At 41.4% G+C, this 22305-nt stretch overlaps 1 protein-coding gene across 2 annotated transcripts in view; it reads left to right on the forward strand.

Annotated features, from left to right (window-relative positions):
• LOC124139612 (cGMP-dependent protein kinase 1-like) overlaps window positions 1–20756 on the forward strand; it is a 143411-nt gene extending 122655 nt beyond the window's left edge. For both annotated transcript variants that reach the window (XM_046506830.2, XM_046506839.2), the window contains 6 exons: window positions 1267–1356; window positions 4346–4487; window positions 8190–8353; window positions 8902–9087; window positions 12536–12602; window positions 13868–20756. In XM_046506830.2, the coding sequence (XP_046362786.1) occupies window positions 1267–1356; window positions 4346–4487; window positions 8190–8353; window positions 8902–9087; window positions 12536–12602; window positions 13868–13963 (745 nt within the window). In that variant the 3' untranslated portion in view covers window positions 13964–20756. The remainder of the gene's footprint in view (window positions 1–1266; window positions 1357–4345; window positions 4488–8189; window positions 8354–8901; window positions 9088–12535; window positions 12603–13867) is intronic.
• The last annotated feature ends 1549 nt before the right edge of the window (window positions 20757–22305 follow it).

A 22305-nucleotide genomic window follows, 5' to 3' on the forward strand; every position in this document is an offset into this window, starting at 1 on the left:
TTCGTTGTGGATGATTGTTGTAGCAAGCATCGACTACAGTGATCCCTCGCTACAACGCTACCTTCGGGGTCCAAATAATTGATGAGCGTTATAGATGATCAGCGGTTTAACGAAGGTCGAGTCGTAGGTGGTAGATGACCAACAAAACAGTATACATACTCTGCCTACCTAACACGATCTACGTTGCACGTTTCAGAGTCAAAATATTAGAATAGAAGTTATTTATAATTCATAGTGTAGAAAAAGATTTATCGAGTATTAATATGCGCTTTCAAAAACAAACAAACATCATATCCCTTCAGGTGAATAAACAGGTAGATCTATAACAAACTTGGTCAATAAAAGTATGAAATTTGATATAAAACATCACTAGGCATGATGATTTACCATTAAGAATGTATTTCCTGCTCTCTAAGGTATTCTTTTATATGCAGAGATTAAGATTACTGTGTGTATTTTCTTGTAAACTAAGCTGGAAATAGCAATCAGCTGTTCACACGTTTCCTCCCAATCTACCGGTGATTCAGTTAAAACGTACCCAGTGATACCACTTTAGAAGAAATTGTATCTGATATTATTATTTTATCAGGAATAATATATTCCAATATCGTGTTATTTTAGTTGCAGCTTCCATCATATATACTTAAAATTATAAGAACGACAAGCGTAGCACTTTGGTACAGATTGTATGCAGGATATTTTTTGACGTATGAAACGATTTTGACCAGTCACCGTAGGGACTTCCCACGCTATATGTATTTTGATAGCGAAAACGTTATGTTGACATTTAATAGTCAAACTGCCTCGAATATGACGGTGAGTTGTGCGATCTACCGCTCACTTTGCATACGATTTCGCCGAAATTATTGTAAACATTATTATAGAATCTAATAATTGAATGAAATTTTAAATATAATTAAAATATTTATATTGCAACATTAGTCCAGATAAACAATGAACATTTTTTTTTATTAGTCTACCAGATATTATAATAATAGGATTAAATTGCGTACTTCGGTTCGGATTTTTTGACTGGTATTTCCGGTGTTACGTGATCGCGCTGATCAGCTGATAATGTTTTCTGAGATGGGGGAAAACATCGTGTCATTGGAAAACTTGAGTTTATTGAAAATGTTGGGAGCCATGCTTTACCACGCGCTTTAACTGAGTTAGCGCTATATTGAAGGGCGCAATAACGAGGGAACACTGTAGTAGACGAGGGTCGGTGTCTACATCTCTAAGTGAGTACATTGTTTGTTGTTGCAGATTGTTCAAGACGTTCAAGGACAGGAAGTATGTGTACATGCTGATGGAGGTGTGTCTGGGTGGAGAGCTGTGGACGATCCTCAGAGACAGGTGAGACAGGAAGTATTTATACCTGTTGGTGGAGGTGTGTGTGGGTAGAGAGCTGTGGACGATCCTCAGAGACAGGAAGTATGTATACCTGCTGATGGAGGTGTGTGTGGGTGGAGAGCTGTGGACGATCCTCAGAGACAGGTGAGACAGGAAGTATTTATACCTGTTGATGGAGGTGTGTGTGGGTGGAGAGCTGTGGACGATCCTCAGAGACAGGTGAGACAGGAAGTATTTATACCTGTTGATGGAGGTGTGTCTGGGTGGAGAGCTGTGGACGATCCTCGGAGACAGGTGAGGCAGGAAGTATTTATACCTGTGATGGAGGTGTGTGTCTGGGTGGAGAGCTTAGACGATCCTCAGAGACAGATGAGACAGGAAGTATTTATACCTGTTGATGGAGGTGTGTGTCGGTGGAGAGCTTTGGACGATCCTCAGAGACAGGTGAGACAGGAAGTATTTATACCTGTTGGTGGAGGTGTGTCTGGGTGGAGAGCTGTGGACGATCCTCAGAGACAGGTGAGACAGGAAGTATTTATACCTGTTGATGGAGGTGTGTGTCGGTGGAGAGCTTTGGACGATCCTCAGAGACAGGTGAGACAGGAAGTATTTATACCTGTTGGTGGAGGTGTGTGTGGGTAGAGAGCTGTGGACGATCCTCAGAGACAGGAAGTATTTATACCTGTTGATGGAGGTGTGTGTGGGTGGAGAGCTGTGGACGATCCTCAGAGACAGGTGAGACAGGAAGTATTTATACCTGTTGATGGAGGTGTGTGTGGGTGGAGAGCTGTGGACGATCCTCAGAGACAGGTGAGACAGGAAGTATGTATCAAGTTGATGGAGGTGTTTCTGGGTGGAGAGATGTGGACGATCTTCAGAGACAGGTGAGACAGGAAGTATGTATCAAGTTGATGGAGGTGTGTCTGGGTGGAGAGCTGTGGACGATCCTCAGAGACAGGTGAGACAGGAAGTATGTATCAAGTTGATGGAGGTGTGTGTGGTTGGAGAGCTGTGGACGATCCTCAGAGACAGGTGAGACAGGAAGTATGTATCAAGTTGATGGAGGTGTGTGTGGTTGGAGAGCTGTGGACGATCCTCAGAGACAGGTGAGACAGGAAGTATTTATACCTGTTGATGGAGGTGTGTGTGGGTGGAGAGCTGTGGACGATCCTCAGAGACAGGTGAGACAGGAAGTATTTATACCTGTTGATGGAGGTGTGTCTGGGTGGAGAGCTGTGGACGATCCTCGGAGACAGGTGAGGCAGGAAGTATTTATACCTGTGATGGAGGTGTGTGTCAGTGGAGAGCTTAGACGATCCTCAGAGACATATGAGACAGGAAGTATTTATACCTGTTGATGGAGGTGTGTGTCGGTGGAGAGCTTTGGACGATCCTCAGAGACAGGTGAGACAGGAAGTATTTATACCTGTTGGTGGAGGTGTGTCTGGGTGGAGAGCTGTGGACGATCCTCAGAGACAGGTGAGACAGGAAGTATTTATACCTGTTGATGGAGGTGTGTGTCGGTGGAGAGCTTTGGACGATCCTCAGAGACAGGTGAGACAGGAAGTATTTATACCTGTTGGTGGAGGTGTGTGTGGGTAGAGAGCTGTGGACGATCCTCAGAGACAGGAAGTATTTATACCTGTTGATGGAGGTGTGTGTGGGTGGAGAGCTGTGGACGATCCTCAGAGACAGGTGAGACAGGAAGTATTTATACCTGTTGATGGAGGTGTGTGTGGGTGGAGAGCTGTGGACGATCCTCAGAGACAGGTGAGACAGGAAGTATGTATCAAGTTGATGGAGGTGTTTCTGGGTGGAGAGCTGTGGACGATCCTCAGAGACAGGTGAGACAGGAAGTATGTATCAAGTTGATGGAGGTGTGTCTGGGTGGAGAGCTGTGGACGATCCTCAGAGACAGGTGAGACAGGAAGTATGTATCAAGTTGATGGAGGTGTGTGTGGTTGGAGAGCTGTGGACGATCCTCAGAGACAGGTGAGACAGGAAGTATGTATCAAGTTGATGGAGGTGTGTGTGGTTGGAGAGCTGTGGACGATCCTCAGAGACAGGTGAGACAGGAAGTATTTATACCTGTTGAAGGAGGTGTGTGTGGGTGGAGAGCTGTGGACGATCCTCAGAGACAGGTGAGACAGGAAGTATGTATCAAGTTGATGGAGGTGTGTGTGGTTGGAGAGCTGTGGATGATCCTCAGAGACAGGTGAGACAGGAAGTATTTATACCTGTTGATGGAGGTGTGTGTGGGTGGAGAGCTGTGGACGATCCTCAGAGACAGGTGAGACAGGAAGTATTTATACCTGTTGATGGAGGTGTGTGTCGGTGGAGAGCTGTGGACGATCTTCAGAGACAGGTGAGACAGGAAGTATGTATACCTGTTGATGGAGGTGTTGCACTGTAAAACTTCATTTCCGCAGAAACCGCTTGACCAAAAAATCTGAAAGTTCACATGCGTATGTAACAAATGTTATATCTGGGATAACACTTTCTTAGTAAAGTACAGATTCTCATACTTTTTGGGGTTGAGTCCCGTCCGGGATTACATTTGTTGCATTTGACCACTTTCTAAATGGCATTGTGTATTCGTTCACATGCTTGTTCCCACCAATGAGGCACCCCAATTTGTTCCCGTTGAGTTGAATGCAATTTTGGCCTCAATTCAATATCCAGGTGAGCTACAGTGATGTGGCACTACTGTATCATTATCATAGGGAAACATGTTGTGTCTCATTTGTACTTGAAGTGTAAGAAGGTCCCCCCAGAATGATTTGTTTTCCTCAAGCAAATTAAAGCATGTGGTCTGTGTGGTGTTCGGCATAACAGTTCGCTTGATCTACTGGTCATGTAATCCTAGGTCCACTATCTATAGACAGAACTAAAATGGTGCTCACTCTGAAACCCTGTGCATGACTTCACTAAAACACATTTATTAATTCTGTAATATTTAGAAGAATTATGTATTGCCATGTTTTGCCACTAGGGGGAGTTTTGATGACAACATGGCAAGGTTCTGTGTGGCGTGTGTCTTGGAGGCATTCCAGTACCTACATTACAAGGGCATCATCTACCGAGATCTGAAACCTGAGAACTTACTACTTGACTCGAAAGGCTACATTAAACTGGTAGGCACAACAAAGTCAAGCTGATATACCTCTTTGATGCTAACAACACAAGAAATTGTTTACCAATACTCCTGGGGCAGAAAAAATCCCAAGTACCCCTTGCTTGTCCCCAGTATCTCCTGCTTGTCCCCAGTACCTCTTGCTTGTCCCCAGTACATCCTGCTTGTCCCCAGTACCTCTTGCTTGTCCCCAGTACCCCTTGCTTGTCCCCAGTACATCTTGCTTGTCATCAGCACCTCCTGCTTGTCCCCAGTATCCCTTGCTTGTCCCCAGTACCTCCTGCTTGTCCCCAGTATCCCTTGCTTGTCCCCAGTACCTCTTGCTTGTCCCCAGTACCCCTTGCTTGTCCCCAGTACCCCTTGCTTGTCCTCAGTACCCCTTGCTTGTCCTCAGCACCTCCTGCTTGTCCCCAGTACCCCTTGCTTGTCCACGGTACATCTTGCTTGTCCCCAGTATCCCTTGCTTGTCCCCAGTATCCCTTGCTTGTCCTCAGCACCTCCTGCTTGTCCCCAGTATCCCTTGCTTGTCCACGGTACATCTTGCTTGTCGCCAGTACCTCTTGCTTGTCCCCGGTACATCTTGCTTGTCCTCAGCACCTCCTGCTTGTCCCCAGTATCCCTTGCTTGTCCCCAGTACCTCCTGCTTGTCCCCAGTATCCCTTGCTTGTTCCCAGTACCTCTTGCTTGAGCCCAGTACCCCTTGCTTGTCCTCAGCACCTCCTGCTTGTCCGCAGTACCTCCTGCTTGTCCCCAGTACCTCTTGCTTGTCCCCCAGTACCCCTTGCTTGAGCCCTATACCCCTTGCTTGTCCCCAGTACCTCCTGCTTGTCCCCAGTATCCCTTGCTTGTCCCCAGTACCTCCTGCTTGTCCACAGCACCTCCTGCTTGTCCCCAATATCCCTTGCTTGTCCCCAGTACCTCCTGCTTGTCCCCAATATCCCTTGCTTGTCCATAGTACCTCCTGCTTGTCGCCAGTACCTCTTGCTTGTCCCCCAGTACCCCTTGCTTGAGCCCAGTACCCCTTGCTTGTCCCCAGTACCTCTTGCTTGTCCCCAGTACCCCTTGCTTGTCCTCAGCACCTCCTTCTTGTCCCCAGTATCCCTTGCTTGTCCTCAGCACCTCCTGCTTGTCCCCAGTACCTCCTGCTTGTCCCCAGCACCTCCTGCTTGTCCCCAGTATCCCTTGCTTGTCCCCAGTATCCCTTGCTTGTCCCCAGTACCTCCTGCTTGTCCCCAGCACCTCCTGCTTGTCCCCAGTACCTCCTGCTTGTCCCCAGTACCTCTTGCTTGTCCCCCAGTACCCCTTGCTTGAGCCCTGTACCCCTTGCTTGTCCCCAGTACCTCTTGCTTGTCCCCAGTACACCTTGCTTGTCCTCAGCACCTCCTGCTTGTCCCCAGTATCCCTTGCTTGTCCCCAGTACCTCCTGCTTGTCCCCAGTACCCCTTGCTTGTCCCCGGTACATCTTGCTTGTCCTCAGCACCTCCTGCTTGTCCCCAGTATCCCTTGCTTGTCCCCAGTATCCCTTGCTTGTCCCCAGTATCCCTTGCTTGTCCCCAGTACCTCCTGCTTGTCCCCAGTACCCCTTGCTTGTCCCCAGTACCTCCTGATTGTCCCCAGCACCTCCTGCTTGTCCCCAATATCCCTTGCTTGTCCCAAGTACCTCCTGCTTGTCGCCAGTATCCCTTGCTTGTCCTCAGCACCTCCTGCTTGTCCCCTGTACCCCTTGCTTGTCCCCAGTACCTCTTGCTTGTCCCCAGTACACCTTGCTTGTCCTCAGCACCTCCTGCTTGTCCCCAATATCCCTTGCTTGTCCCAAGTACCTCCTGCTTGTCGCCAGTATCCCTTGCTTGTCCCCAGTACCTCCTGATTGTCCCCAGCACCTCCTGCTTGTCCCCAATATCCCTTGCTTGTCCTCAGCACCTCCTTCTTGTCCCCAGTATCCCTTGCTTGTCCTCAGCACCTCCTGCTTGTCCCCAGTACCCCTTGCTTGTCCCCTGTACCTCCTGCTTGTCCCCAGCACCTCCTGCTTGTCCCCAGTATCCCTTGCTTGTCCCCAGTATCCCTTGCTTGTCCCCAGTACCTCCTGCTTGTCCCCAGCACCTCCTGCTTGTCCCCAGTACCTCCTGCTTGTCCCCAGTACCTCTTGCTTGTCCCCCAGTACCCCTTGCTTGAGCCCTGTACCCCTTGCTTGTCCCCGGTACATCTTGCTTGTCCCCAGTACACCTTGCTTGTCCTCAGCACCTCCTGCTTGTCCCCAGTATCCCTTGCTTGTCCCCAGTACCTCCTGCTTGTCCCCAGTACCCCTTGCTTGTCCCCAGTACATCTTGCTTGTCCTCAGCACCTCCTGCTTGTCCCCAGTATCCCTTGCTTGTCCCCAGTATCCCTTGCTTGTCCCCAGTATCCCTTGCTTGTCCCCAGTACCTCCTGCTTGTCCCCAGTACCCCTTGCTTGTCCCCAGTACCTCCTGATTGTCCCCAGCACCTCCTGCTTGTCCCCAATATCCCTTGCTTGTCCCAAGTACCTCCTGCTTGTCGCCAGTACCTCTTGCTTGTCCCCCAGTACCCCTTGCTTGACCCCAGTACCCCTTGCTTGTCCCCAGTACCTCTTGCTTGTCCCCAGTACCCCTTGCTTGTCACCAGAACCCCTTGCTTGTCCCCAGTACATCTTGCTTGTCCCCAGTACCCCTTGCTTGTCACCAGTACCCCTTGCTTGTCTCCAGTACCCCTTGCTTGTCACCAGTACCCCTTGCTTGTCCCCAGTACCCCTTGCTTGTCCCCAGTTACTCCTGCTTGTCCCCAGTACCCCTTGCTTGTCACCAGAACCCCTTGCTTGTCCCCAGTACCCCTTGCTTGTCACCAGTACCCCTTGCTTGTCACCAGTACCCCTTGCTTGTCTCCAGTACCCCTTGCTTGTCCCCAGTACCCCTTGCTTGTCCCCAGTACCTCTTGCTTGTCACCAGTACCCCTTGCTCGTCACCAGTACCTCTTGCTTGTCCCCAGTACCTCTTGCTTGTCCCCAGTACCTCTTGCTTGTCCCCAGTACCTCCTGCTTGTCCCAAGTACCCCTTGCTTGTCCCTAGTACCCCTTGTTTGTCCCCAGTACCTCCTGCTTGTCCCCAGTACCCCTTGCTTATCCCCAGTACCCCTTGCTTGTCCCCAGTTCCTCTTGCTTGTCCCCAGTACCTCCTGCTTGTCCCCAGTACCCCTTGCTTGTCCCCAGTACCTCCTGCTTGTCCACAGTACCCTTTGCATGTCCTCAGTACTGCTTGCTTGTCCTCAGTATCCCTTGCTTGTCTCTAGTACCCCTTGCTTGCTTGTGCATTACGACCACTCCAGCTTCGTTTTGGTGCTTGTCACAGGTAAAATGTGTGTGTTAAATCTAAAAAGAAGATGCCACTCAATCTTCAGTAATATGGACACAGAAATACAGAGTTGCAGTATGGTTTATACAAAACCGTTTGTCAACAAATTCTGGGTTAAGCCACAATATATTTGCTGCAACAAGCCCCAGGTAGCTGTGACCTGGCTGATTGCAGTTGTGTACAGGTCATCATGACACAGCTGTAATATTGCTGACTGTAGCACTATGCACCATTCACTACACACACTAACAACTTCTCACATCGTTCCATGTCAACACTTATGCCTCCGGACTCTCTACATGTGGTTTTTCATGCCTTGTAATCAGAGTATGTGTGTTCTAGGTTGACTTTGGGTTTGCCAAGAAAGTTGGCTCGGGTAAGAAGACCTGGACGTTCTGCGGTACACCTGAATATGTGGCCCCTGAAATCATCCTGAACAAGGGCCATGACCACGCTGTGGATTACTGGTCCCTAGGGATTCTCATGTTTGAGCTGCTGACAGGAAGGTGAGTGGCACCCTCGAAGGAGACAATGGAGGAGGATGCTTGTTACAGGATTCAGCTGTTAATGGATGACCAAAGCTGGGAAAGATGCTAGTTTCCTGAAACATGTTGTAGTCCAACCTGCTCTTCTTTTAAGTTATTGACACTTATAGTATGAAAGTCATTTTGATAATACAGTGAACTACTCTTATAACGAACACGCTTATAACGAAATATCTTTTTGGTCCCGCCCATTTGCTGTGTATATTCCGTACATTTGCTTATATCAAACTTCGGTTATAACGAATTAAAATTAGTGGTCCCTTTGAGTTTGTTGTAACCGTAGTTTACTGTAGTTGAATTAAGCTTCTGACTGCTTTTAGTTTTAGAAAATTATAAGAAATGTTGCTGACCAGATAACCTATCCTAATTTGAACCTTGTTTTAGAATTGGTAATAGGAATGAGTCATCAACAGGTTCATTTCTTTCTGCTCACATTCTGCGAGTAATTTCTTTCATTCCAGCCATTGTGTGTATATACATGTATGTTTATTCCTAGCTTTTTCTTCCAGCCCGCCTTTCTCTGGCTCAGACCCAATGAAGACTTACAATGTGATATTAAAGGGCATTGATGTGATTGAATTTCCACGAAAGATTGGACGAAATGCCCATACACTCATCAAGAAGTTGTGTCGGGAAAACCCGGCGGAAAGACTAGGTTATGGCAAAAACGGAATAATGGAGATTAAGAAACACAAGTGAGTTGCTAAGCACCATCAATGGCCATGCACATCCTTTCCTAATTGGATGTAATTTGGCTTCAGAGAATCAAAATCAGATGTTTGTCAGCTAATAATTGAAATCTGGATGTGAGCATACTTGCTGTGAAGCTGTGATATGGATGGGTATGGTGTGATCTGGTGATCAATCGTTACATAGAGAGTCTGTGTGGACATGGGCAATAATATACTCAGAATATCTAAACAAATGATGAATTATGACACAGTGAGTTTATGTAGATACAGTGATCCCTCGCTACAACGCTACCTTCGGGGTCCAAATAATTGATGAGCGTTATGGATGATCAGCGGTTTAACGAAGGTCGAGTTGTAGGTGGTAGATGACCAACAGAACAGTATACATACTCTGCCTACCTAACACAATCTACGTTGCACGTTTCTGAGTTTCAAAAAGAATAGAATAGAAGTTACTTATGATTCATAGTGTAAAAAAAGATTTATTGAGTATTAATATGCGCTTTAATAAAAAAAAAACATCGTATCCCTTCAGGTGAATAAGCAGGTAGATCTATAACAAACTTGGTCAATAAAAGTATGAAATTTGATATAAAGCATCACCAGACATGATGATTTACTATTTGAAATGTATTTCCTGCTCTCAAAGGCATTGTTTTATATGCAGAGATTAAGATAACCGTGTGTATTTTCTTGTAAACTAAGCTGGAAATAGCAATCAGCTGTGCATGCGCTTCCTCCCAATGTACCGGTGATTCAATTAAAACGTACCCAGTGATACCACTTTAAAAACATTTGATGCAATGGTCAGAAGAAATTGTATCTGAAATTATTATTTTATCGGTAATAACATATTCCAATATTATGTTATTTTAGTTGCAGCTTCCACCATATATACTTAAAATTATAAGAACCGCAAGCATGGCACTTAGGTAGAGATTGTATGCAGGATATTTTTTTACGTATGAAACGATTTGACCAGTCATCGTAGGGAATTCCCGCGCAACATGTTTTTTGATTACGAAAACGTTATGTTGACATTTAATAGTCAAACTGTCTCAAATATGACTTTTAGCGATTTATGGTACAGCATTTATAATATGTGTAACCATTCTCTTGCAACTAAAGTTCGTTTCAAGACATCAATAGCGGTAATCTGACCGTGGTTATTGAATGAAATTTTGAATATAATTAAAAAAATATATTGCAAACATTAGTCCAGATAAACAATGAACATTTTCTTTTATAACAAGATATTAAAATAATAGGATTAAATTGCGTACTTCAGTTCGGATTTGTTGACTGGTATTGCCAGTGTTAGGTGATTGCGGTGATCAGCTGATAATGTTTTCTGTGATGGGGGAAAACATTGTGTCATTGGAAAACTTGAGTTTATTAAAAATGTTAGTAAATTTTGGGGGCCATGCGCGCTATAACCGAGTTTGCACTATATTGAAGGGCGCAATAACGAGGGAACACTGTATGATGAACTATGACAAAGTGAGTCTATGTAGATATGATAAATTAGGACTCATCGAGTTTATGTAGATAAAATGAATTATGACACAGTGAGTCCATATAGATATGATGCATATAGACAGAGTGAGTCTATGTAAATATGATGAATTATGACACAGTGAGTCCATATAGATATGATGCATATAGACAGAGTGAGTCTATGTAAATATGATGAATTATAACACAGTGAGTCCATATAGATATGATGCATATAGACAGAGTGAGTCTATGTAAATATGATGAATTATGACACAGTGAGTCCATATAGATATGATGCATATAGACAGAGTGAGTATATGTAAATATAATGAATTATGACACAGTCAGTCCATATAGATATGATGCATATAGACAGAGTGAGTCTATGTAAATATGATGAATTATGACACAGTGACTCCATATAGATATGATGAATTATGACACAGTGAGTCTACATGGATGTGAATTGATAGTGAGTCTATATAGACATGAAGAATTGTGACTGCAAACATGATGAATAATGACAGTGTCTGTATACAGATGATGAATCATAAAACAGAGTTATTTATGTCTATGTAATTAGTTACAACACAGTATGTGTAGATAGATAGATAGATAGATAGATAAATAGATAAATAGATGAGATAAATTGTGACACAGTAAATGTTAATAAGATGCGTTATGACACGCCAGTATGTATAGATATGATCAATTAAGATACAGTCTATATACATATATTGATTTGAGAGAGTATATATATGATGAGCACTCTATATGACTTGGAACCCAGTGCAAGGTAGTCTTTCATGAACTTAGTGCAAGGTAGTCTTTAATGAACGCAGTGCAAGGTAGTCTTTCATGAATGCAGTGCAAGGTCTTTCATGAATGCAGTGCAAGATAGTCTTCAATGAACTTAGTGCAAGGTAGTCTTTCATGAATGCAGTGCAAGATAGTCTTTCATGAACGCAGTACAAGATAGTCTTTCATGAATGCAGTGCAAGGTCTTTCATAAACTTAGTGCAAGATAGTCTTTAATGAACTTAGTGCAAGGTAGTCTTTCATGAACTTAGTGCAAGATAGACTTTCATGAACTTAGTGCAAGGTAGTCTTTCATGAACTAAGTGCAATGTAGTCTTTCATGAACGAAGTGCAAGGTAGTCTTTCAAGAACTTAGTGCAAGATAGTCTTTCATGAACTTAGTGCAAGGTAGTCTTTCATGTACTTAGTGCAAGATAGTCTTTCATGAATGCAGTGCAAGGTAGTCTTTCATGAATGCAGTGCAAGGTAGTCTTTCATGAATGCAGTGCAAGGTAGTCTTTCATGAACTTAGTGCAAGATAGTCTTTCATGAACTTAGTGCAAGGTAGTCTTTCGTGAACTTAGTGCAAGATAGTCTTTCATGAACTTAGTGCAAGGGAGTCTTCCATGAACGCAGTGCAAGGTAGTCTTTCATGTACTAAGTGCAAGGAAGTCTTTCATGAACGCAGTGCAAGGTAGTCTTTCATGAATGCAGTGCAAGTTAGTCTTTCATGAATGCAGTGCAAGGTAGTCTTTCATGAACTTAGTGCAAGATAGTCTTTCATGAACGCAGTCGGGTATTCTTTCATGTACTTAGTGCAATGTAGTCTTTCATGAACTTAGTGCAAGTTAGTCTCTCATGAACTTAGTGCAAGGTAGTCTCTCATGAACGCAGTGCAAGATAGTCTTTCATTAACTTAGTGCAAGGTAATCTTTTATGAATGCAGTGCAAGGTAGTCTTTTATGTACTTAATGCAAGGTAGTCTTTCATGAACGCAGTGCAAGATAGTCTTTCATGAATGCAGTGCAAGATAGTCTTTCATGAACTTAGCGCAAGGTAGTCTTTCATGAACTCAGTGCAAGGAAGTCTTTCATTTTTATAAGATTCAATCTTGTACCTTGCCAGTGTACTCAAGTGATGATCTCATTCCTTGCAGGTGGTTCCAAGGCTTCGACTGGGATGGTTTGAGCAAATACTCAATGGTACCTCCAATTGTTCCCAAGGTGAGGTGGTGTTTAGCAGATCTGGGATAATGATTTAACATTCCAGCTTTGAATGTGTTTTTTTCTTACACTCTATTATTACAGTTATGTCCTGTATGTATACAGTTATATCTTGTATGTATAGTTATATTTTTTATGTATACAGTTATATCTTGTATGCATAGTTATATTTTGTATGTTTAGTTATATTTTTTATGTATAGTTATATCCTATATGTATACAGTTGTATCCTATATGTATAGTTATATCATGTATGTATAGTTATATCCTGTATGTATAGTTATATCCTGTATGTATAGTTATATCAAGTATGTATAGTTATATCCTGTATGTAGTTATATCCTGTATGTATAGTTACATCATGTATGTATAGTTATATCAAGTATGTATAGTTATATCATGTATGTATAGTTATATCAAGTATGTATAGTTATATCAAGTATGTATAGTTATATCCTGTATGTATAGTTATATCATGTATGTATAGTTATATCCTGTATGTATAGTTATATCCTGTATGTATAGTTATATCAAGTATGTATAGTTATATCCTGTATGTATAGTTATATCAAGTATGTATAGTTATATCCTTTATGTAGTTATATCCTGTATGTATAGTTACATCATGTATGTATAGTTATATCAAGTATGTATAGTTATATCATGTATGTATAGTTATATCAAGTATGTATAGTTATATCAAGTATGTATAGTTATATCCTGTATGTATAGTTATATCATGTATGTATAGTTATATCCTGTATGTATAGTTATATCCTGTATGTATAGTTATATCCTGTATGTATAGTTATATCAAGTATGTATAGTTATATCCTGTATGTAGTTATATCCTGTATGTATAGTTACATCATGTATGTATAGTTATATCAAGTATGTATAGTTATATCATGTATGTATAGTTATATCAAGTATGTATAGTTATATCCTGTATGTAGTTATATCCTGTATGTATAGTTAAATCCTGTGTGTATAGTTATATCAAGTATGTATAGTTATATCCTGTGTGTAGTTATATCCTGTATGTATAGTTGTATTTTGTATGTATAGTTATATCCTGTATGTATAGTTATATTTTGTATGTATAGTTATATCCTGTGTGTAGTTATATCCTGTATGTATAGTTGTATTTTGTATGTATAGTTATATCCTGTATGTATAGTTATATCCTGTATGTATAGTTATATCCTGTATGTATAGTTATATTTTGTATTGGTTCCTCTAACTTTCTGCCTGTCATGTTGCAGATCAAAAGTCCGTGTGACTTCAGCAACTTCGACAACTACCCCGCCGACATGGACATTCCACCAGATGAAAACTCAGGCTGGGACGCCAGCTTCTAGATCACTTGCCACCATCCTGTCCATCGCCATCATCGCCATCTTCATCGTCAGAGCGTCATGTACAGACTTCACTTCTCGCCATCACCTCATGCCTTCTCACGCCATCAGCAGCACTACATTATGCAGTCACATGACAGAGCGCACGTCACATTACCTGCCATGTCACATGAGAGGGGTCAGTTGCATCACATGATCTGCCTTGTTTGTTGTCACATGGTAGGAAAGCCATCATTGCTGTGTGCCTGGATACAATCAAGTATTAGTGAGGACTTCTTCACCATCATATTGTTATGAAAGTTGTGTACATCTGAATCTGTAGCTTGGCCAATTCTTGATCTGTAGATGTATTGGATGTATGACAGAACCTGGGCTACATTCTAATAGGAGTAGGTGCTGCTTATGTTGGTACTGGTGGGTGCAACATCACTAGATATAGATTGATTGATGTAGGTGGTAAATTCCCTGCACTGATGTAGGTGTATGCAGAATAAACTCCCTGCACTGTGAGAGTTGCTGGATAAATTCCATGCACTGTGACAGTTGCTGGGTAAATTCCTTGCACCGTGAGAGTTGCTGGATGTATTCCCTGCACTGTGACAGTTGCTGGGTAAATTCCTTGCACTGATGTAGATATATGCTGGGTAAATTCCCTGCACTGATGTAGGTGTATGCTGAATAAACTCCCTGCACTGTGAGAGTTGCTGGATAAATTCCATGCACTGTGAGAGTTGCTGGGTAAATTCCTTGCACTGTGAGAGTTGCTGGATGTATTCCCTGCACTGTGACAGTTGCTGGGTAAATTCCCTTCGCTGATGTAGATATATGCTGGGTAAATTCCCTGCACTGATGTAGGTGTATGCTGAATAAACTCCCTGCACTGTGAGAGTTGCTGGATGTATTCCCTGCACTGTGAGAGTTGCTGGGTAAATTCCTTGCACTGTGAGAGTTGCTGGATGTATTCCCTGCACTGTGACAGTTGCTGGGTAAATTCCCTGCGCTGATGTAGATATATGCTGGGTAAATTCCCTGCACTGATGTAGGTGTATGCTGAATAAACTCCCTGCACTGTGAGAGTTGCTGGATGTATTCCCTGCACTGTGAGAGTTGCTGATCTCATAGCATAATCATAAACTCCTTGATATGATCTCAGCTCATTCCTTTCTTCACACAACAAACGACCTGGATAGTAGGGGAGGTAACTGAAGGAGACAGTTATGTTAAGTTGTAGAAGGGCTATTGCCATACATTGGGAGGATAGGGGCTGTAGTGGGTGCTAGCACATTCCACAACATTCACATGTCAATGTTGAATTTAGAAAGTGCTGGTATTTTCGTAGTATTTTTCATTTTGGAATATTCAATACTGATGTTCTCTTGTAAGAAAGATACATCCACAACTGTCCAAATAACAGCATTCATCTTTTTTTTGCTGATGTGATTGCAGAAATTCTGTGTGCTCATCCTTTTCAAATGTCTGTTAAACATGCCAAAACTGCCAACAATCTTCCATTTCTTACCAGAGTATCACTAGAGATTCAATCATCAGCAGGGACAAATGTAATGTTTTATGAGACTCAACAATTACACTGACAACTGCATATTTCATTGAAAAATAATGATGAGTTTTGGTTCCATATTAGGTTATTGTTTTTTTTGCCAGAACACTGTTTGAACCTGTTTTCTGCTTTCCAACATGTCAACCAACATGTTACCATCCACCTGACATGCAGAGTTATCTCCCATGCTCAATCGCATTTAGAGTAGTCTGCCCATATTTCCAGTGATCCTGGATCCTGGATGATTCTCAAGTAAAACAGTGTATGCAAGTAATGACAGCCTGAGGATGGCATTTCTTCAGGAGCTACTGATATTATGGAATTTTTTGAATATTTGGATATTTCTAGTAAAGTATTACACTTTAGAAATATAACATTAGCCACATATTAGCAAATGTACACATGTATGGTTCTTTCCTACAAATCAAGTTCTCCCATGGATGTCATGATCAGCATTAGCAGAATGACAAACTCAGGTTTAGATATAGCTGTTACCAGTTACCTTGTCATGTCACTTTTTTGTACCTGTTAAAGATGGGACCTGCTTCTCTGTTGGCTGAGGAAGCAGGGTACCATGATCAATGTGGGACCGCCATGTTGTTCAGTGTCACATAAAGCGATCGACATTTATTAGAATTTGAATAAAAAATATAAAAATACCACACCACACCACACCACACCACACCCCACCACACCACACCACACCACACACACACACACACACACACACACACACACACACACACACACACACACACACACACAAACACACACATCTAAAGAAATCTACATGGTATGGCTTGGATTAGTATGAATATAGCATAGAAGCTCCAGTATTGACAATACTCTCAAGTCTGCCATGCTTGCTTGGATACGACATGTTGGTTATATATCACTCTAGTGTTTGTTATGAATGATGTACTGTTTATCATATCTGATATTATTTTTCCTGTGATATTGTTGTTAATGGTGTTTATTGTGATACAGATTTGATGACAGGGGTCATGTATTACTACATGTCACAGCCTCTCCACGTTGTACACACACAGTTCCTTGTTTGTCTAGACATCATGGACACAGTGAGATATACAGACCATGTCCATCACAACCTGTAATTGTTGCTGGGTTGTGGGGAGGGGTAGGAATGTATGTCTGTATCAGCAATTATTCTCAGGAATGATCAATCAACCTAAACTTATAATATACTATTTAAAGAAGTTAAAGAACACCCATGACAGATTAACTATAGTCATTTGAAAACGTACACTCTCATATCTGTCTGTGACTGACTTCAGTGTTGATATGATAGAATTTTCATGCCAGTACTTTCAGATTGTTATTATTGTTTTACTGATAGATATATATGGATACAACTAACTCATGATGGAGCATTTTTGAAGGTGATCTTTTGTAATGCTGTAAATATGCTGTCTTGCATTTTTTCTGATAATTAAAAGATAAGTCTAAATTTTTTAAACCTTGTTTTTAGTTTGAATAGCTGGAACCTTACAGATTTTTGTTCTGTTTGTTATTACAGTCTTGTTAACATGGTGTACCATATTCTGTATGCTGATATATGAATACCAGCATACTGATGTGTGTATATGTGTATGTTCATATAAGAGTACTCATATGCTGATTTTTTTATATACTCACTGCCAAAAGAAACATGAATACCATACATGTTGGTTGATATATGAAGAATTACTCCTATTCAAGAGTTATTAGATTGGTTTCCATACATAAACGAAACATCTCTCCTTAATGTATGTACTTCTCTATGTGTGTCTATGGGTCGTGTTTCTGTTGGCGGTGAGTATATATGCTAATACGTGTATGTGTGTATGTTAATATCAGAGTACACATTGGCTGATATGTAATACTGATATATGCGTCCACAATTACTGTGTGCGCAGGTGGTGACATGGCCTAGTTGTGTATTGTTGCATGGTGATAGGCCATCTGTTTACATATATATACATATAGTTGACATAATTTTAGGTATATTTTGTTTCAGTGTCTTTACTTCTGATTCCAGATGCAATTACTTATGGGTATGATTTAATGAGTTTTGTAAACACATTTAGATATTGGGTTATCTGTTGTGTTGCTGTAGAACTAGTGGATCGTCATAGTCTAGGTGCTGGTGTATCTCATTGTCGTAACATTTACCTCACATATTCAGTTCATGAAAGATATTGTGAGTCTCAAGGGTGAAGACTATTTGTTTATGTTTGTGTGGAAGTACAGACATGTCAGGAACACTAAGTTGCACATCTTATAATGTTGAGATCTTTCTTTTTGCCTAGCACACACTAACAGTATAGATACTAACAAGCAACTAGTTCCGATCCCATGCATGAGAATAAGGGATATCCCAACCGACTACCTGAGTCATGGTACCATATGCATCACAAGACACAGCTTTGAGAGACCTCCCTTGGTGGTAGTTCAGTATTGAAGCATATTAACAACTAGAAGAAATTTATATGAAACAAACTGATCAAAAAATTCAATGTTATATATTTGTTTGAATCTGTGTTGTTTTGCCCTAGTACTTCTTCTACTGGATATGACTTTTTCTGCTCTGTCTGAAGAATATATAAGTTTTCAAGCCTTTCTGCGCCAATAAGTTATCAGTTTGGTGTATCATTGAATAAAAGAATTATCCCACTCATTAAGATTGAATAAAATACTATAACCCAGAGGAAGTATCTGTTCAGATTATAGTGACATAGTACATACAGTGTTTGACACTGACCAAAATATGTGAGCATGCGTAATTGGAATGAAGAAGGTAACCACTGTACCACGCAGGCTTGTTTAGGATGTCGGTGTTGATCTATCATACAAACTAAAATTGCTTTACTCATGCTCAAAAAAACACTAGACAACCGGACCAGCATGTATTTAATTTTACTGGCCCTTAAGGAAATGTACTAGACTCGGACCAGCAGACCAGTGATAGTGTCGAACACTGCTGTCATAGTATACATATTGTGTGATCTTGGACTTTGGACCATTTCTGTAATCTCAAACATAAACATCACTTGCTAGTACAATCCATACTTAGATGACAATGTTGGCATCATTCTCTAACAATACATACCCAGGTGACTATCTCTGCATCATTCTCAAAATGCATACAACAGTGACCATCTCAGTGACCATCTTGGCATCATTCCCTCACAATCCAAACCTAGCTGACCATCTTGGCATCATTCTCTAACAATCCAAACCTAGCTGACCATCTTGGCATCATTCCCTCACAATCCAAACCTAGCTGACCATCTTGGCATCATTCCCTAACAATCCAAACCTAGCTGACCATCTTGGCATCATTCTCTAACAATCCAAACCTAGCTGACCATCTTGGCATCATTGTCCTAGTGGCCATCTTGGTATCATTCTCTAACAATCCAAACCTAGCTGACCATCTTGGCATCATTCCCTAACAATCCAAACCTAGCTGACCATCTTGGCATCATTCTCTAACAATCCAAACCTAGCTGACCATCTTGGCATCATTCTCCTACTTGGCCATCTTGGTATCATTCCCAAACAATCCAAACCTAGCTGACCATCTTGGCATCATTCTCCTACGTGGCCATCTTGGTACCATTCCCTAACTATCCAAACCTAGCTGACCATCTTGGTATCATTCCCTAACACTCCAAAGCTAGGTGACCATCTTGGCATCATTGTCCTAGTGGCCATCTTGGTATCATTCTCCTAGGTTGCCATCTTGGTATCATTCTCCTAGGTTCCCATCTTGGTATCATTCTCCTAGCTGACCATCTTGGTATCATTCTCCTAGCTGACCATCTTGGTATCATATTGCTAGGTGGCCATCTTGGTATCATTCTCTTACGTGGCCATTTTGGTATCATTCTCCTAGGTGGCCACCTTGGTATCTCTCCTTGAAGACCATTTTGGCATCATTATCTGACACAGTCCATACCTTGTTGACCATCTTTGCATCATTTATTCTACATGGCAAATTTGATATCTGTGTCTGCATTACCTTATTACATGGACGCATAAATGACTGTGTATCTTATCCTCAGTAATATCTTCTCTTAAACATAGGTAGGTTATATAGTATAGACCTTATTACTGGGTATTTGTAGATCAAACAAGAAGTTCATTTGTAAGACAATCTTCTCTTCCATTTTCTCTTCCTCCCCCTCACCTAGACTAGAGTATGCATCACATGTAGAAGTGTTTCACATCCCTCAGCAGTGTTATATTGGAGTGTATTGATTATCCAGATGTGGAATAATACAGACAGTGTTATGGTGTTATGTAGCTGTTGAATAATGCCAGTGGTGTAAAAGTGGAGCATGGGAAAGTAGCTCAATTTAATATTTTGGTAGCATTATATCAGTTTCATATCTTGATATTTACCTAAGTATTCATATCTTGATATGTACCTAAGTATTTATATCTGGATATGTACTTAACTATTCATATCTGGATATGTACGTAACTATTCATATCTGGCAATTACATAACACATATCAAAATATCCACACACTTATGTGGTATTTTCTGAAATATACATTCCATATCACATTGTATTACGCTACCAGTTTTTTTAAAAGCGCTTTGTTTAAGGATTGGGGTAAGAAACTTCCATATGTTCATGTAAGAGAAACTATGATTACTGAAACAAATCTACAAAAAACAAGTAACATTGGTGAACTCTTGATCACACCTATCAGTTCATGGCTGTATTATCACACACCTCTAGTGTTGTGTTGAATGGAGCCAGCTGAGCACTGTACCACTTTGTTGTAGGAACCTATGCAATGTAGTTAGTCAATGGATACAGGTGTACAGGGATTATCAGCATTATGTGTTGGGTATTGTCCGCTGTGTGTGCTTCTTTATGGTTCGAAACATTTGGATTCCTTCACAGAGAGCATTTCCCTCTCTGGTTTGGTGATACGTTCTTCCCACTAGGAGGTATGGCTTGAGGACTGCTTTCCTTTCATGAGGGGAGAAACACATGCAACTGTGGCTAGGTAGGCCACATGGAGGCTTTGAAACACTTCTAATGACAACATTGTAATTGTAGTCAGACTGGATCACATGATCAAGTCATGTGACCTGTGACCTGAAAGCTGAACTGTGACCTAGCCACATCCAGATTATATTTTTATATTACAAGGCTACTGCTAGTCTTTGATTGCATCATGTTAGATTGAATAAATCTGTTGACATATTCATATTAAACTTTTTTGTATGTTGTCTTTTCCATCAGCTTTGTAGAAGACATCAGTGACAGGATCAGGACCTCAGTTTCTTTCATTTGTTTTCTTTTTTGGTGATGCTGATGCATCTTTTTGCCTGAATAAGGACAGTGGGATTGATTGCTATATCTTGCATGCTTTGCTACAATCTCTCATTGAAAAGTGAGGCTTCACCAAATACACCCCATACAATGTTAGGCTGGGATTTTGTAATGGGTTATTTTTTTATTTTGTTTGTCCACTTTCATTTTCAAACAACTTCGTAGAAGACATTGATGGATTGTGACCAGATCAGGTCCTCAGTAGAGATTGTCCTTGACCTTCACACAAAACAAGGATATACTTGACATGTGATAGTTGGCATGACTACCTGAATGATATTTTGCACCACAGTCCAGGATGGGACAGGATATCTGTGTGACTTGAGAGTAACCAGTCACACCAGTGGTTGAATCTATGAGCAATTATCCCAGGCAGTGATGACTTGACATTACATCACTGCCACATGCTAATTTGCATATCACATGACCTGACTTCATCTAGACAGTAAACAAACGCTGCATGTATAAACTGAAATCAGAGCAGTGGTAAACAAATACACGAAGTAGCTAAATTAATTTTTTTTAACTTTTGACAAGTATTTTCACTTACGTCCCTTTCATGCATTGTGCACTTATGTCCCATTCATGCAATATTCACTTACGTCAAGCTCATGCAATATGCATTTACGTCCCACTCATACAATATTCACTAACGTCCCACTCATACAATATTCACTTACGTCCCACTCATACAATGTTCACTTACGTCCCACTCATACAATATTCAATTACGTCCCACTCATACAATTTTCAATTACGTCCCACTCATACAATATTCACTAACGTCCCACTAATACAACATTCACTAATGTCCCACTCATGCATTATTCACTTATGTCAAGCTCATGCAAGATACATTTACGTCCCACTTACGTCCCATTCATACAATATCCACTGATATCGCACTCATAGAATATTCAATTACGTCCCAGTCATACAATATTCACTTACGTCCCAGTCATACAATATTCACTTACATCAAACTCATACAATATTCACTTACATCACACTCATACAATATTCACTGATGTCCCACTCATACCATATTCCGTTACGTCCCATTCATACAATATTTACTTACGTCCCATTCATACAATATTCAGTTAACTCACACTCATACAATATTCACTTACGTCCCACCCATACAATTTTCACTTATATCCCCCTCATACAATATTCACTTACGTCCCACTCATACATTATTCACTTACTTTCCGGTCATCAAATATACTCTATGCACTAAGGTCCAACTCATGCTCTATGCACTTACGGTCCCATCCATACACTATTCACTTTCGTCTCATTCATACAATATTCACTTACGTCCTACTCATTCAATATTCACTTACGACACACTCCTACAGTATGCACTTACGTCCCACTCATTCAATATTCACTTACGTCCCACTCATTCAGTTTTCACTTACGTCC

This window comes from Haliotis rufescens, unplaced genomic scaffold (genome assembly GCF_023055435.1).
Source record: "Haliotis rufescens isolate VD_foot unplaced genomic scaffold, xgHalRufe1.0.p SCAF_28, whole genome shotgun sequence".
Lineage (NCBI taxonomy): Eukaryota > Metazoa > Mollusca > Gastropoda > Lepetellida > Haliotidae > Haliotis > Haliotis rufescens.